The 17,627-nt window shown below is 35.4% G+C and overlaps 1 protein-coding gene across 1 annotated transcript; it reads right to left on the bottom strand.

Annotated features, from left to right (window-relative positions):
* Positions 1-134: 134 nt before the first annotated feature.
* Positions 135-16,551, bottom strand: rps6ka3a (ribosomal protein S6 kinase a, polypeptide 3a). Its single transcript, XM_082171635.1, has 22 exons — positions 16,208-16,551; positions 12,922-12,957; positions 9,808-9,924; positions 9,618-9,699; positions 9,417-9,497; positions 9,098-9,177; positions 8,262-8,368; positions 7,599-7,636; positions 7,319-7,461; positions 7,115-7,185; positions 6,954-7,042; positions 6,782-6,846; positions 6,084-6,186; positions 5,860-5,990; positions 5,647-5,772; positions 4,396-4,485; positions 4,139-4,297; positions 3,373-3,534; positions 2,270-2,346; positions 2,023-2,140; positions 1,789-1,929; positions 135-1,627 (listed from the first exon to the last, which is right to left on the bottom strand). Exons 1-22 carry the CDS (start codon positions 16,268-16,270, stop codon positions 1,505-1,507), a joined length of 2,202 nt encoding a protein of 733 aa, XP_082027761.1. The 5' UTR covers positions 16,271-16,551; the 3' UTR covers positions 135-1,504.
* Positions 16,552-17,627: the final 1,076 nt, after the last annotated feature.

The following is a 17,627-nucleotide window of genomic DNA, read 5'->3' as shown; positions in this document are numbered from 1 at the left end:
CAAAACTTTATTTATAATATCAAAGAGATCATTTTATTGTGCTAGGAATACAATGCGTAAACAATCGTGTTAATTGAGGACAATATATTTTCTAAGTTTCAATGCTGTTGAGTCATTAAAAGAAAAACATAAAACTGTATTGCAAGATTTATTTGGTTAAAACTTGATCATTTTTGTAATACATGAATTAAAAACTGCTCTCCCAAGCACAAAAAGTGCTGAAAAAAAGTATGGCCTGTGTTATACAATTGAGGCCAGGAGAGATCACAAGGACATATTTCTCACTTGCACCGTGATTATTAAAAATACAGCAGCAACAATAAAAAAAAAAAAATGTTTGACTAATTCTTGTAAATTAATTCCAGTACAAGAGGACACTGCCTGTGGCCCCAGTCTCCCCAAACACGTGGCCTCCCTCACATACATACAAACATACATAAACAGAGAACAGTTCATCAACAAGTATAAAAATAATACATTCTGAAAAGTTTTTTAAATTCTGATTAAAAAAATTGGAGCAATCTTGGTTGATACAGCCTGCATATTTCCCTTTAATTTCATGGAGAGAATAAACAAAGAAATACAAAAAGAGGAGTGTTACAAATCACTAAGACAGCAATATATTGGTCATTCCCCGTGGAAAAAAAACCCCTGCCCTTTTCTAATATAGCCACCAACAGTCACTTTCTACATAATCTTACCATGTCCATTAAGAAAAGATACAGCATACAATTTGTCTCATATTAGTTCTGATAAACAGCTATTATATGAAGAATATTGGTCTGCTGGAGAGGAAAAATATTCCAAGAATGAGGTCGCTATATGATTGCCCTTTTTTGTAAATCAAATGCCCTTTAAGACACATGTGCATGACAAAGGGTTTTTGGACCACTTTGCCCAATTAAAACACTATATTAACACAAAATACTTGGTTTGTGACATTCACTCTACGTTTCTAGGGACATACAATAAGGATTGTAAGTTTACTTGCATAGTTATCTTTGATTTCACAAATGGTTTCAACACTGTGCCATGTTTAAACCATCTGAAGTTGCATATAGTGGCATCACTAACTGATTGCTCTTTCTCTTAAAAAGAAAAGCTTGAGCAAGCCATTTCAGCATGTGAGGTCTGTCTTTAAGAGGGTGGGCACAGCTATGATTGGTGATGCTAGCAATAGTACGGTTCCATGCAGTCTCTAGACATGACATTATCACCATAATACAGAAAACAAACTGTATCACAGTCTCTTAACATTATACATGATAATCTCCACACAGACTCAACAGAAATACTTTTATATTCATATATATTGCCATATGAAGTCAATTTCTAGAGTATTTTCATAATTTCATGTACATGAATTTAACATTCTCCTAAGAGTTGTATAATATTCTACATGGTGATGCAGCGATGATGGACTGCCATTACAAGGCAACGCTAGAATTGCCAGATATCTCACAAACTTATGTGCCATTTGTAGTTTGGGGTTAGATCTGAATGGTCACAGGGCGGTAGAGGTCAGCTTTTTGGCACCACGGCGCTGAGCAAGTGTGGAGCAACCCACCGGCTCCAGTACGGGAGAAACATTTCTGTTTAGGGCTGAATAGGTAGCTGCCATCGCTCCCTGAGATAAAAGGGCAAAATATTAATAAGAATATAAAGTCAAACACAAACACAAGCATTAAGTATTATAATGCAAGGGTAATGATAGGGCTGACAAGGAAACCATAATTATGTTTCTGATATTGTTAGTTTCATATTTGAAACTATTATCACAATGCAAACCTTCACTAGATGAGGGGCGTCCTGGCGGTTGAGTTGGTATTTGGGTAGCTGGTCCTTGTTGATTATCCATCGGTGACGAAGAACTTGAGCAGCGGTCAATCTCTTATGAGGGTCAACGTGAAGCATCTTTGATACCAGGTCCTGTCAACAAAGAAGTTTAAAGATCATAGATCAAACAGATAGAACATTTACATTTGGCTAAGAAGTGTGTTAAACAAAAAGAGAGCCTGCAACCTTTGCCTCAGTTGATACAGAATTCCAGTATCCACCAGTCAGGGAAAATTTCCCACTGCCAATCCGAGCCAGAATTTCTTCCGGTGTGTCTTCCGGCCCATTCGCAAATGGAGTGAACCTGAAGGATGGACAAGAGTGGTGAGTTTTGAAACTGACATGAATATTGTATTTAAGCTAAATCATCCAATTTCTCAGAAGATTTGCAACATTTGGAATATTAATATTGTTTTTTATTTAGTTAATGTACCCTGTAAGCATGGTATAAAGGAGAACTCCCAGACTCCATATATCACAAGCTGCATCATAGCCTTGCTTCTTCAGGACCTGAGCGGATAACACACAATAATAATAATAATAATAATTATTGACATATACATTTACAATAACAATACCATAATATAATTAGTGTTGTCAAAAATGTAGATATTTCGATATGAATCGATACTTCTCTTCCTTCCAACAACGAACTGACACTCATCCGCCTCCTCTCTCTCACTCGCCTCACTCGCTCTGGTTGAATTGTGCTTGTATTGCGCATCATTTTACTAATTCCCGCATGTACCACTGATCTATACATGTGGCGCGCACATAAAGCCGCCTCTCAAACAGTTTGCGAGTACCAAATTGACTTGTTTTTCATGGCTTATTGCGCTTCAAATACACACAAGTTTGTCAAAATGCCCATCTTGGCGTGCGGCGTGTATTCAGGTAAAAATAGTCCGCTTTGGAATGTAAATAGTTGAGAAAGTAAACATGTATAATGGATCAATGCATCAACTCTTAAAGTGACAGCAGTCCAATGTTCCTACGCTGTCTGTCATGTTAATCAAAGAACAACAGACAAAATCACTCACTGTTTTTGACTATAACTTTAATTGTAAGCAATAATCTGTATTTAATTTTTACAATGAAGAATATCCAGTGTTATTTTACATTTGATTACTTTATTTTATTTTGTATTACCTGAATACTACCTGAATACTACCTGAATACTACTGTTAGACCCACCTGAAAGTTCATTTGTCTCTTCATTCTATATTTATTTGTGCAATCAATTGCAGTTTGTTTATTTGTTTTTATTTTATTACTGGCTGTTTATTTGTCTTTTTTTTCCTGTACATTTAATTCAGGGTTTCAAATAAAACCTGTGTGTAAGCTATTGCAACAAAAATATGAGATAATAAAAAATAGTTTTTCCCGTGGTATCGAAAATCAACATTTTTCAAGGTATCGTGTATCAAAGTTGGAAAGTCTGGTATTGTGACAACACTAAATATAATATATTAGAACATACACAAAATCTAGATGCATCTAGTCTCCCATCTAAAACAAATACAGGTCAACAGGTACCTCTGGAGCCACAAAGTTAGCAGTGTAGCATGGTGTCATCAGCAGCCCGTTTTCTGCTCTAAGTTGTTTGGCAAAACCAAAATCACAGATCCTGATTGATTCTGGGTTGCCCGATTCATCCACATACAATATATTACTGGGCTTTAGGTCTCTGTGTACTACCTGCAACCAAAGTGCCAATATATTAACCATAATAATTTATAAACATAAAATATTTATTTAAATAAATAAATGCATTGATAACCAAAGTGCCAATCTATTAACCCTAATAAACTCATAAAAAAATAAACAAAAAATAACAATACATATATACATAGAAAATAAATAGTACCTGTCAAAAGTTCGGAAACATTCAAATTAAAAAAGATCAGGTGACTCTGAAGACTGGAGTAATGATACTGAAAATTCAGCTTTGCCATCACAGGAAATTACATTTTAAAATATAAAACAGTTCTTTTAATTTGTAATAATATTTCACAAGATTACTGTATTTACTGAATTTTTTATTAAATAAATGCAGCATTGGTAAGCATAAGAGAATTCTTTCAAAAACACTCACAAAATGTTAATGTTTCCAAATTTTTGACAGGTACATTACCTATTAATAAGATATAAATATATTAAGTTTCAATGCATTGCAAAAGCTGAAATGCAGATTTTTTTAGGGCACATTAAAAGAATGTTTAAATGGATGTAACTGTGTATTTATTTATTCTGGACACATTAAATATTTTCTGTGATATTTGGTGTGTGTAAATGCTTTTACCCCTTGGGCATGCAGATATTCAACAGTCTTTGTAATGGTGTGGAGGACAGCGCTGGCCTCTCTCTCAGAGAAAAACTTTTGTCTGAGGATTTTATCCAGTAGTTCTCCACCTTTCATCAACTCTGTGACCAGGTACACTGATCGCCCCTCATCGAATACCTATAACCCCACACAGATTCAGAATAACGGCAGACAAAACCAGGGATATTTGAGTTATAAGTTTCCAACAGACAGGCACACAAACAAAAGTCACTCACGTCCTTCAGAGTAATGATGTTAGGATGTTGTCCATATCGGCGCAGAATCTCAACCTCCTCTGCTGGATCTCTCTTCTCCTTATTGATAATCTGTTTTGTCAGTAAGAATTATTTTAATAAATTCATACTTTCAATTTAGCAAAGATGCATTAAATTAATAAAAATTCACAGTAAAAACTTTTACATTGTTGCAAATAAAAAGATTTCAAATAAATGCTGCTCTTTTGAGCATTCTATTCATCAAAGAATCCTGAAAAAATGCATCACGATTTTCCACAAAAATATGAAGCAGCACAACTATTTTCAGCGTTGAAAACAATATGACATGTTACTTGAGCACCAAATCAGCATATTAGAATGATTTCTGAAAGATCTGACACTCTAAAATAGATGACATTTTACAATATATTAAAATAGAAAAAGGTTATTTTAAGTTGTAATAATTTCACAATATCACTGTTTTACTTAGCCTAAAAAATCTAGACGCACCCTAGCGGCAGCAAAATGTAGTCCAGCAACTCTCCGTTGACTTTCGTGCTGGAAAAACCTAAATTGGGTCAGGCCAATCACGTCGTGTATAGAGTAGGCGGGGCGGGCTTAACATAATAACGACAGAGTTGCGACGGTTCCCAGCTACTTGAAAACAAAGAAGAGCTGCTGCTGGAGAACAGTCTGTCGAATCGGCTTTGGCCGCGACTCTGGAGGATTTGGAGTTAGGTTTTTCTTTGAGAAAAGAGCAAAGAACGGCACTTAAGTCATTCTTAAAAAAGGAAGATGTGTTCGTAGTTTTGCCGGCCAGATTCAAAAGTTGAATCTATCAACTAACGTTAGCTCCGCTGTTGGGAAAACGCTCTGGTTGGTTGAAGCGCTGTCCTATTGCGTGCAGAGGGAATTTGAAAGACAGCCGTTTATCCCGCCCCTCGGATTGAGCCGTGTCTATGGTGAGTTGCCAGACCAAACATCTTGATGTAGGTCTGGCTTGCCAGGCTATGTTTTACTGTATTTTTGATCAAATAAATTCAGCCTTGGTGAGCAATGCATAAGAGACTTCTTTCAAAAGTAAAAAAAAAAAATCTTACTGACCCCAAACCTTTGAATGGTAGTGTATACTTATTGAAAAAAATAAACATTTAAAAATGATTAAACCTCTTCTAAAACTGACAAACCAATTAGAAGTGCCAATACAGCTCTCTTTAAAACTGATAGAACCTTAAACACACCAATAAAACAGATAAAGTAGTATGTGGTTACCTTAACTGCATAGTCCATGGCTGAGCTCTTGTGCACACAGCGCTTGCAGATGGAATAGGAGCCCACACCAATGTCTTCTTTAACATCATACACATCCATGAACTGAAGCGTGCTCCGGTGGGGTTGCTGTGTAACATTCACACATGCACTTTATTCCCATGTGTACAGATGTTAAAGGGGTTTGAGAGGAGCGTGCGAGTGATGCGAGTATACCTGAAGCATTCCACTCAAGTTGATGTTGGTCTGAATGGGCGGCTGGCTCTCCTCTTCTACTCCCGTAGCAACAAAGCTAAACCCTCTGAAGAGTTGATGAGCATTGGCACTTGGAGGGATACCAGGAGAGTCTGGGACCAAAGAAAAAGGGAAGTGAGTACCATCCAATTATTATGCCTAGAAATGCATCAACTGCTAGGAAAGGGAATGTTTGCATCGCTTACCCCGAGGGGTTTTGGCAGTGAACTCTGAGTCAAAGTAGACTGTATCGTCTGGCCTCTGGATGGCTGGTTTAAAGGGAGGAGGCAATTCCTTTCTGAATAATTTCTAGAGGTAAAACAAATACTAATTTCTTTAAGCATATAAATTAGGAATGCATTGATATTACAATTCTGGCAGATACTTATAAGCCAATAATTAATTGCATGTTATAGCCACTAAAGGTTCAATGGCTGATATGGAAAATGCTACACTATTTTACCTAATTGAATTTAAAAATACAACACTAAACAATAAAAATCACTCGTTTTAAATGCTACAAGTGAATTTAGGCATCACAATATTATAATGTACAGTATGAAAAGATATTCATTCAGAGATTTGCTATAACTATTACATTTAACTAATTAAATTACTAGTGCTTTTAAAACTAACTTTAGGTGAGCATTAGATAAAGGTAATGCAAATATATATAATAAAAAAGGAAACGCACATGCTCAATGAAATATCTAATATTGGCTGATAATTAACCAATATCGACAGATACTGATAAACGAAAAAAAAAGAAAACCTCCTTTTGTATTCCACGTAAAAAAATAAAATAAAATAAAAACCTTGGTAAGAGAGACATGAGGATAAGTAAATGATTATTTTTGGACTTATATCTTTAATTCGTGATTTATTCAATTTCTTATAAACTTACATTCCAGTCAATTGTGTTGAAGAATGAATGTCTTTTGATCTCTTCTACTCCATCAGGCCCAGCTCCTGAAATTTCAAGCCCAAGTATTTAATGAACAGACTGAAAAATGCACCAAATTTACTCAGCATGAACAACCTGTTCTTTGAAACAAGCTGACAATGATCTTTTTCACCTAAGCGGTTGCCAGGATTCCTCTTGAACAGATTGCGGAGCAGAGACTGGGCCTCGGGGCTGAGAAACTGAGGCATTCCTAGCTTAGCCCTTGAGGAACAAAAAACAACGTCAGTGCAAAGACTCAGGTATGAAAATCAATACTGAGGAAATAAGGCTCACTTTAAGATCATTGTCATGGTTTCCTTGCGGTCTTTTCCTTGGAATGGAAGTGTTCCAGTCAGCATTTCAAACTAAGGAGGTAGAATTACACAATCACTGCACTGATACACAAATATTATGTTTGACTAACCTTATTGATGATAAATTATGTTTGAGTTTATTTGAAACTGAAGTGTAATTTCAGCATAGCCCCGCCCCTCTCACCATTAGAACACCATAGGACCACCAATCAGCACTGTGGGTATGACCTCTGCGGTTGACAACCTCCGGAGCCATATACTCCACCGTCCCACAAAACGAATAAGCCTTGTTCTCATGGTCAATGGACTCTTTACTCAACCCAAAGTCTAAGTAACACACATAGACAACAAATCGAATACATACATATTGATACATTTATCATTGTGAGATTCCCTAGTAAGACCCAAGATTGTTTTATACTAATATAAGCCCTTATCATTATGCAGTAATAAAACACACATACCTGTAAGTTTGATGTGTCCATCATTATCCAAAAGAATACTGTAAGAGATCCAAATTTGGTTCACTCATGAAAATGTACAATGCATTGGCTTAGTCAAAGTGTTGTAATTATACACGGTCTAGTATATAGTCATTGTTTACAAGTAAATGATGTGTTCTTAAACATGTTATTGTTACTATGCAGTTACCCAGCATCTGACTTCTATTTGTGAAAAATATCAATTTGCCATCAGTTGTCAGAAAATAAAAGCTATAACTTTGTCGAAGTTTCCGTTCAATGTTTGAGGGGATTTCCCACGACCAGAGTCAGCGCTGTTCAACGCATTAAATCAATGCCATTGATTTCTATAAAGTGATACATCAGCTTCAGCGTTACCCAGCTAATGCGTCGATCGTCAATTGAGCATTGTGATGTGGCACGCAAAGTTAAAGTAATTTCAACACCTTGTTTAGCCTCTTGTCCAGTCAAGATTAGAAAATTCTAAACTAACTGTTAGAAATATATTAATAGTTAGAAATAATATAATTATATATATAAGAAAATAATAATAATTATTATAAAATGGCAATAATATCGAGCCACTCAAAATCACTGCAAGGGAAATTCATTTACAGCGACAGCCCTAACATCGCATTTTATGTAATATGTGGGTGAGTAACACACTTTTCTGGTTTAAGATCTCTGTAGATGATTCCCAGTCCATGTAAATGGTCCAAAGCCAAAGCCAGTTCTGCAAGGTAGAACTTTACATCCTCCTCTGTGAACATAACCTGAAAAAAGACATAAAAGAGTGGTAGAAGAATTAGCCGAACTTAACCTATTCTAATATTCATTCTTAATTTTTTTAAATGCTTGTTCACAATTTAAATGAGATTAATGTACACTACAAGTTTGAGGTCAGTAAGACTTAATTTTTTTGTTGAAATTTTGTTTTTAATTTAGCGCCACACCAACTACCACGGCTTTATTCATGGCAAAAAAAAAAGTGGATAAAGTTAGAAAGTAAATATATAAGCAACTAAACTATGTATAACCAACAAATAAAGGCAAAGTGTAGTTTCTTACAAAAATCTACAACTAATCTCATAAAAATAAATGTATCAAAGTAAAATAAAGAATCCTAGAGTTTATTTTTTTAAACAAATGTATTATTTTATTCAGCAAAGATGCATTAAACTGATTAAAAGTCACAGTAAACACTTTTACATTGTTGCAAAATTGTTAAAAAGACCTATCTAAAAATTCTTTCTTTCTATCAAAGCATACTGAAGAAAATTCTTATGGTCTCCACAAAAAATATGTTTTCAATATTGATCAAATTTCATAATAATATTATTATCATAATAAAAATATTTCATAATATTACTGTTTTTACTGTATTTTTGACCAAATAAATGGTGATTGCAAGATAATTATTTCAAAAAAAAAATTTTTTAATCCTACCAATCCCAAACGGTAGTGTACATGTTGGATTTATCAGTACTACACATGTAATTCACCTCTTTGGACAGGCGAGTGAAGAGATCTCCTCCTCTGAGGAAGTCCAGAATCAGATAGAGTTTACCCTCCGTCTGAAATGCTGAGGAATCAAAATTTAAGTGGCAAGATCTGTAACAAGGGTACTAAAATGTAATTTGGACAAAGTTCCCTGGGCTAGGAAACGGAACCATAAAAAACTATTTAGTTAACAAACAAGAACTTAATAGTAATCCAGAAAACAAGATACGATGATGTGCTGCAAGTTCAATTAGAGTTCAACAGAAATCCACAACCGTGAAGCATAAAAATCTGATTGGTGATGGGATGTCAATAACTTACCATAGTGCAGTTTAACAATAAAAGGATGGTTGACCTCAACTAGGATGTCTCTCTCCATCTTTGTACGCACTCGATCTCGTACTGAAACCACACACACACACAAATATAAACAAACATTATAAATAATAACTTAATAAACTTTATTTTTTAGTGTGTACATGTTCAATAACAAAGACATAAAACAACATACAAAACACACACCTTTCAGTGTAGCTTTCTTTAGCACTTTCATAGCATAGAGCTGTCCTGCATCGGGCATAGTTATCTTCTTGACTAGGAACACCTGCACAAACGCGCACCATTATTAACAGAAACCAGCAGAACAATGCTTCTAAATGTAAACACAAATCATTTTCAGATATTTTACTCATATCTGTGCAGTTCACCTGACCTTTCCAAAAGATCCCTGGCCCAGAACCTTGCAGAGCTCAAACTGTCGTGGGTCCGCTTTCTCCGAACCCTCCTTGACATGGTGAGTGATGCTGATTTCCTTGACAGAGCCCTCCTCCTATGAAAGAGACAAATGACAAATGAGCATGCTTGCTTGACCCACAAAACATGCAATGCAACACCAAACACACACACACACACACACACACACGCAAGCACACACAGATCACTTATCTTGTTCTGTACTAAACATAGTGATGACAGCAGTGTAACTTAAAAAAACAACACTAAAATCAAATGTCCGGATACACCAACACCACTTCATCACATCAATACAAATTCATGCCCAAAAAATGTACTTAAGGTCAGGCAAACAAACACACACACAATATGAGAGGATGTTAAAGAGAAGCCTGGATGGCTGGTGTCTCTGCAGAGGAGCAGCGTGCCAAAGCCTGTGGGAGGAGAAAGAATAAACACCACAAACAAGTAGTGAGGGGGTTAAACCAGGCCCTTCTGACAAAATGAACAAATAGCTGACTGAATGCCCACAAATGAGCAGAAGAAGAGATCAGGAAGGGGATAACTGAGCAAGAGTGCTGTGTCAGAATCATCTAACTCTGGACACTAAAATGCTAATTAATGGTAATATTGGTTAGATAGAGCGCTACACTTCATATCATATCTCTTTTTGCTTTCCCACTTGCTCTCTCTTATTCTTAACGTAAACTTGAGATGGAAATGAGGGAGGTAGTGACTTATAATCTAGTCACCCACACATATTTTGAACAATAAATGCCACATACCAGTCTGCCAACATGAATGAGACTGAATGGTGGATGATATCTGATAATCTATTGATGGTGGAAAAAGACCGCAGACATCAATATCCACCACAGAGGTCAAAAATGACACACAGAAAGCGACGGGACATAAACGTGTTTGTACATGTGTAAAACAGCACTTGCAACTGATGTGGCTTTGTGTCAGCACATTGTTTTTTGTGCTGTTTTTTGGGGGGGGGGGGGTTTGCAGCCTTGTTGTTTGATTGCAGTAACCATATTTTTTTGGATGACTGCATACTTCATTAATAATCCACACTTCCCTCCTGACCTGCTTTCACTAGCAGTTCTAGATGACTGAATATTTAAAAGCTCATCAAATAACAGACAGTATCATTTGTTCATAAACAAGGATAAGTATGTTTTATAGAATAAAATAAGTATGTTTTATTAAGCACATTCATTAAGTGCTAAATGATATGGTAAATGATATGTAGACAATAATAGTTATATAACAGTTAATAACACACAATAATGTGTTAATAGCGGTCAATGCATCATGCATTTTAGCATGGCGGAAACATTGTAATGACCAAACTGCATACAGGACCAGAAATCAGAAATATCCATTTGAAATGTTCTATTATGCCAAATTTACAGTGGCACAGAAGAGCTTCTGATGTGGCATTTAGGTATATTTACACAGACTGTTTAATGCTGCTCAAACAAAGTGACAAATGCATTTACAACTGTATACTTTGACAGAGCGTACATAATTTAGTCTGGCTTGTATGCATCTTTACACTGAGTTTAAGCACGCACAGAGCAGCCTTAACTTGGATGTGTAAAGAGGGAGATTTCAATGTAATGTGTCATTGTATTCATGGATTTCATCAGGTCCCTTTCCACAGGTGTATTAATCAAGCACAATGCAGTCTGCATTCATAATCTAGGTGCTTGATTTTATACACCTGTGGAAAGGGACCTGATGAAACCCATGAATAGGACCCAGAAATTAATGTTTGTTCTTGGTAGCTTTTAAGTGAATTTTTCTGACATGCCATTTTAAATTAATTTCCTATGTATCTTATAATCATGCCACAACCACAACAAGGGATTTGCATAAAAGAAATTAACTTAAATAATGGTGCATAAATCTATGCAAATTAATCTAAAACTAAATTTCTGAATTCTGGATTTAAATTCTAGAAGCTTCAGAGCAGATGAGATGACTGAGGGGGCCTGATACGAGAAAGAGGACTTTAACTAAAGTGTGACTAAGGATGATGACTGAGGGACACCTCACGACAGGAACAGGAAGTGTGTGTGGCGTGGGTGTTTTTACACACACAATGTCTCAACAATCCCCCTTCCCACATACACGCACACATACAATAGGACAGGCCTAAAAATATACAATACCGTTCAAAAGTTTGGGGTCAGTACGTTTTTTTTAAAAGCTTTTATTCAGCAAGAAAAAAAATAAACTGTTCAAAAGTCTTTACAAATACAAAACTTTCCTTCCCTCAAAAAATCCTGCAAAAAAATGTATCAAGGTTTGCACAAAAATGTTAAGCAGTTAATAAGAACAACATCTTATCAACATTGATAATAATACATATTTCCTGAGCACCAAATCAGCATATTAGAATGATTTTTGAAGTTTCATGTGACACTGAAGACTGGAGTAATGGCTGCTAAATTTTCAGCTTTGCCTTTCTTTCTTTACAATATTACTGTTTTACTGCTTCACTGATCCATTAAATGCAGCCTTGGTGAGCATAAGAGACTTATATATATAAATATCTTACCAACCCCAAACTTTTAAACAGTAGTATAATGGTTATAAGTCAACACACTGCTTTGGGTCACAATCAGCCCCATCAAATTATATCTGTATTCAGTTTCTGCTGGGTTAGTGGAAAATGAAGCTCTGCTTGAAGAGAATGCTGAACATCCTCTTCTCCTACTGGCTGCTTGCCATGTCACTCATCCAACAGGAAACCAATAAAACCAGGCTGTCCTCTGAGACAGGAAATGTGATGTTAAAAGACAACTAGCTTACATAGGAAACACATTTTTGAATTGAAAGACAGTGGGGCATTACAGTACATCAAACTGTTCCTCAAGCTGTGAATGAAGAGCTTGTCTGATAAACTGCGAGGAACCAAAGTTGAACTGCTGTAATCGGTCAACATAATTAATTGAGTTTAACAGACATGCTGTCTAATATGCAGATTGCAGACACACACACCCAAACTACATACAACTGCACACACTGACAGATTACATGTTCACATAAAACATACACATTCACATAGTGTTGAACTTACTTGAACAGGACCATCATCATCTACCATGGAGTCATCCTATAAAACAGAAAAAATATGATATGAATCATCGTAAAAAAAAAAAAATTGTGATCTTAATTCAAAATTAACGATTTGGCTTTGTCTATTAAACCTAAAATGTGCTTTGGTGCTGCCGCTGACCCAAAGAGCTGTTGTAACTTGACACTTTAAATAAAGATTGTATCAACTACATCGTTACACCAGTAGGTGGCGACACGTGAATCTTTTATTTTTATTTTTATTTGTCATTGAATCATTCCTTCAAGAGATTAATTTAAGTATTCATCCAGTATTTAAGTCTTTCGCCCAGTCCCAAACGAACCTAAACACTCAAGAGCACCCTTCTGAAAACTAAAATGACAAAAGGGACACCCTACATTTTCGTGGACTTCACAAGCACACACAGAACCCATTTTAAGTCCACAAAACCATAATATGAAGTGTGCCATTTGGGACAGGGCCTTCATAACTGAGTCCATTGAATCACTCATCTAAACAGATTTAATAATAATAATAATAATAATAATAATTAAACAATTTAAACTGCAGCAATTAACATTTTGTCAGAACCGATAGTAAAATACGTTATTTTATTTAGTTGTCTATTCTAAATTGCAGGAGAATGGTGATCTCTATTTAAAAAAATATCAAATCACCAGACCATGTGTTGATATAAGAGTAAAATGGCAGTGTGGAAGATTGTTGTTTACATAAAGTCACAGACCAAGTGATTATTTATAGGTCCACACACAAACAGGGCACTAAAAACAAGCAGCGTAGGAAAGCTATTTTCAGACCACGGGATTAGCCTGGATCAAAAGGAAGTTAATAGGGAAAGAGTACCAGAGGATAAAGGGCTAACAGAGTAAGAGAGACAATACTTGTTGTTAATATTTATTAACTCAGACGACATTTATCATAAAAGAAACAGCACTTAAATCTGTCCCCTTGAGCTGTGCCATTCTCGAATTTATATAGTCATTATAATGTACTCTCAAAATAGTTTTAATAGTACTTTTAGATAGTACTCCATCCTCCGTTTAATATTTAATATATTTCTGCATCATACATTTTTCAGTTCACTTAATATTCATAAAGTATATACAGTACTATTCAAAAGTTTGGGGTTAGTAAGATTTTTTTAATGTTATAAAAAGAAGTATCTAATGCTCACCAAGGCTACATTTATTTGATCAAATATAATATTGTGAAATATTACTAAATGTAAAAATAACTTTTTTCAATTTTAATATATTTGAAAATGTTTTTAAGAAAAAATTCTTATAATCATCATAGTTGAAAACAGTTCTGCTACTAGATATTTTTTTAAGAAACCATAATAGATTTTTTTACAAGATTCTTTGATAAAAGCTCAAAAGAGCATAAATTATTTGAAATAGAAATCTTTTGTAACATTACCGTTTTTACAAGTGTTCAGCAAGTGTGTATTAAATGAATCGAAATTAAAGTATTCATTTCTTTAAAAAAACTAAAACAAAAAAAGGTAAAATAAGGAAGTCTAATTTGATCAAATTCTGATAACAGCAAGTCCAAAAGCCGCATTCACAAAAACTTTCATAAGAAAGAAGTAAAGTTTAAAGAAAAAATTCTTAAGAAAATTCCAAGTAGTTCGTAAGAATGTTCCTAAGCGCAATTCTTCTAAAATTATTGAGAAATTCATTAAACATCTTATGTTAGGGGATTTAGGATATTGGAAGTTATCCTAATTTTAAGAGGTTGTTTATGATTTATTTTTGTTAAGAACATATTAAGAAAAAAATATAAGAACATTAATTACATTTACATTATGGACGTCATTTTGCACAAATGCCAGTCAATGTGTAACTCCTGTTGTGAATGCGCTCTTCCTGGAGCGACGCGCTGTACGGCAACTAACCCCAAATAATTTACAAAGTTTTATTACAATATTGTTCTCTTTATAATGTTATGTATAGTGTTATGACAGTCCCAAATATAGTTATTATTAGTTGTTAATAATTATTAATTATTTTCCTTTGTATCTGCTTTGCGTGTTTCGCGGTTGAGCAGCACGCATGGGCTGCACATGACCTTGAATCAAAGTTTTATCGATTTAATTATCGACAATTAATCAATCGTCGATAAATCGTTGGCATCCCTAATTTACATACTTGAATGCTGCTGTTAAATGCTCTGGCAAGGAGATAAACATGGTGGACTGTGTACAGCTCACTCAGGGCGGGGTCTATGCTAATAGGGCGGGGTCTATGCTAATAGGGCAGAGTCCATCAGCAGTCATGGGCGGGGCCTAAGCAATAGGCCTTTTTTGACGTCACATTGCACAGAAACTGCAAATGGCTTGTTCTGAGACATTTCTTATGATTAATGGGGATTAAAAAAAGAGGAGTGGGTGGATTTTTATCATTATAGGGTGGCTGTGTACACACACTGCCGACACACATTTATGTTCAAAGCTTCAAACACCATGTAAAAGAGAATTTTGCATAATAGGTCCCCTTTAAAGAAACTAACCCAGGTCCAGAATACAAAAATGCCATTATGAGGTTGTGGTTTCATAATCCAAGTAACACACTGACTATATCTCAAAAGCTAATGGGGTATCATAATATTGTATTTTTGCACATTTATAGCATGCTGACATTGTTATAGCCTGTGACGCCCAAAAATGCTGTCTAGGTATGTAGGCAGATCACTGGGTTTGAGAAACAGCCTATCAGTCTGTATATGAGAAGTTAGTTCCCCACCCTGAGTTTATTGCCCAATGCATACTCAAGTCAAACTTCAAACACTTACAAAAAGGAAAACAAGTGTCCATTTTAAGTAAGAATGAAGCAAGTAAACTTAACGTTACATCGAACAAACAGACAGACACAAACACATACTGTGCTTGTCTGGTCAAGTCTTGCTTCGACGGTTTACACATTCTCTAGCTTTACCAAGTAACTAGGCACTTTGGTCCAATGAAATTTCTACGTTAAGAGTTAAAGGACAAACGTCATTTCGATAGTAACATTTTGTTGCATTTTAATGTCGGCGTATAACTATTAAGCGCGCACTTTTCTGCATTCAGTTATGTGTTTGAAAAGTACCAACATTCCGAAACGCAAACTTTCTTTTTTTTAATTCAGTCTTTACCAATCTGTAAACTACTAGTCAAAATATGCACTTCAAGACTGAACACTGACATTCCTCTGTGACACGAAGCATCGGATTAAACGTGATTTCATACAATAGCACTCCTCAATGTCGTAAACGTAATATAACATACCTCATTCACCATATGCCCCACGGGCAGCTTCTGCCAGGGGTCTGCAAACTGCGCCAGTGGCATCTTTAAGTCCCGATATTTAACTTACGATCACCCCGTGAAGTGATTTGACGCTGTCAGTCAGTGTAAAGTTGCACAAAAAGAGTCCCACAAAAAGAACGGTCCCTTTTCTTGTACGTAAATAAAAGAGGAATTACGTTCAAATGCCTCCAAGGCACTTTGTTTTACTTCTAAAGTGTCCGATTCCTCTTCACAAACATTCGAAATATGTTTTAACAGCAGAGTAATACACTTCCGTTTTCGCTCAACATGGCGTCGTCGCCCCGTTCACCTGTCTGTCAGAACGAGGCTGGAGGAGGAGGATACGTCATCATGCGTCATAGAGCGAGGGACACCGTGGCCACCCGCTGGTACCGACCCTGCACATTAGTACTCAGGTAAAGTTTAACTGAGTCGAGGAATAAATGCCTAGTAATATTTTGATTTAAGATATTAAATGCATTTATCATATGCCTGTGCAGAGCCTTTAAACCCATCTTGACTGCTTTTTGATCAACGCAGTGTGAATCACATTGGAGCATCATTGGTTGTGATTTATTTTTTATGATCATGTAGAACATTCTGTCTCTAAATCCTTTGATTATTAAATCTTTCGAAATCTCGTTTCCCTACGTAGAATCCACGTTATCATTTATTCAGTCCCTCAGAAGAAAACACGCGTGACAATAAATTAGGTGCACAATCAAAAAAACTGCAGAGGGAAGAAGAGAATCACAACACCACAGCTGCTAAAACACTCATCCAGCAGTACCAGAGGGCTTAGAATAAAGCTGATTTGAGGATTGTGCTTTTTTTTTTCATGAGACCCAGTTTATTTGTGACCCAATTCTCCAAATAGTTATTTTTAGTGTGACGATCATGCATAGCACGGGATAAAATGCAAAAGAAGCTTCATCCTATGAAAATTCTCACCTCATGTTCACATGCCACATTAAATGAAAAATGGTCCACTGCACAAAACAATACACTGCAATACAATAATGATTCAGAGACAAATAAACCTTTCTTAAAAAAAGATGTATACAATTTTATACATAAAATTGTTTCAAAATTTCTCTAAAAAATATTTTTAGACAATCAAGTAAATGTTCATCTTGAAATATTACTAAGAATATAAAGTTATTCTTATGTTAACTTAAATGTAAAAATCAATAAAGATTTTATGGTAAAAAGACAGTTCACCATGACCTAAAGGTGGACATTTTTTTAATTATACTAAAAGGCCTTTTACTTAATAAAAATGTATAAACCATCAGTTAGAAAGCAGGTAGATTTTGTGCAACAGGTTTTCCAGCAATTTTTGACCATGTTGATAATTTAGAAATTAATTTATCAAATGTGATACAGTGGGCTTTGTAGG

The sequence above is a fragment of the Leuciscus leuciscus genome, assembly GCF_965113295.1.
Source record: "Leuciscus leuciscus genome assembly, chromosome: 5".
Taxonomy (NCBI): domain Eukaryota; kingdom Metazoa; phylum Chordata; class Actinopteri; order Cypriniformes; family Leuciscidae; genus Leuciscus; species Leuciscus leuciscus.
This window is presented reverse-complemented; position numbering and strand designations above follow the sequence as displayed.

Bases quoted from the DNA above. Each gene is read 5' to 3' on its own strand.
- rps6ka3a (XM_082171635.1), bottom strand. From the start codon at position 16,270: ATGCCACTGGCGCAGTTTGCAGACCCCTGGCAGAAGCTGCCCGTGGGG. The intron at 4,298-4,395 runs GTGAGTGACTTT...GTGGGGTTATAG, and splicing joins ACATCATTACTCTGAAGGAC to GTATTCGATGAGGGGCGATC. The intron at 2,347-3,372 runs GTACCTGTTGAC...TTATCCGCTCAG, and splicing joins CTAACTTTGTGGCTCCAGAG to GTCCTGAAGAAGCAAGGCTA.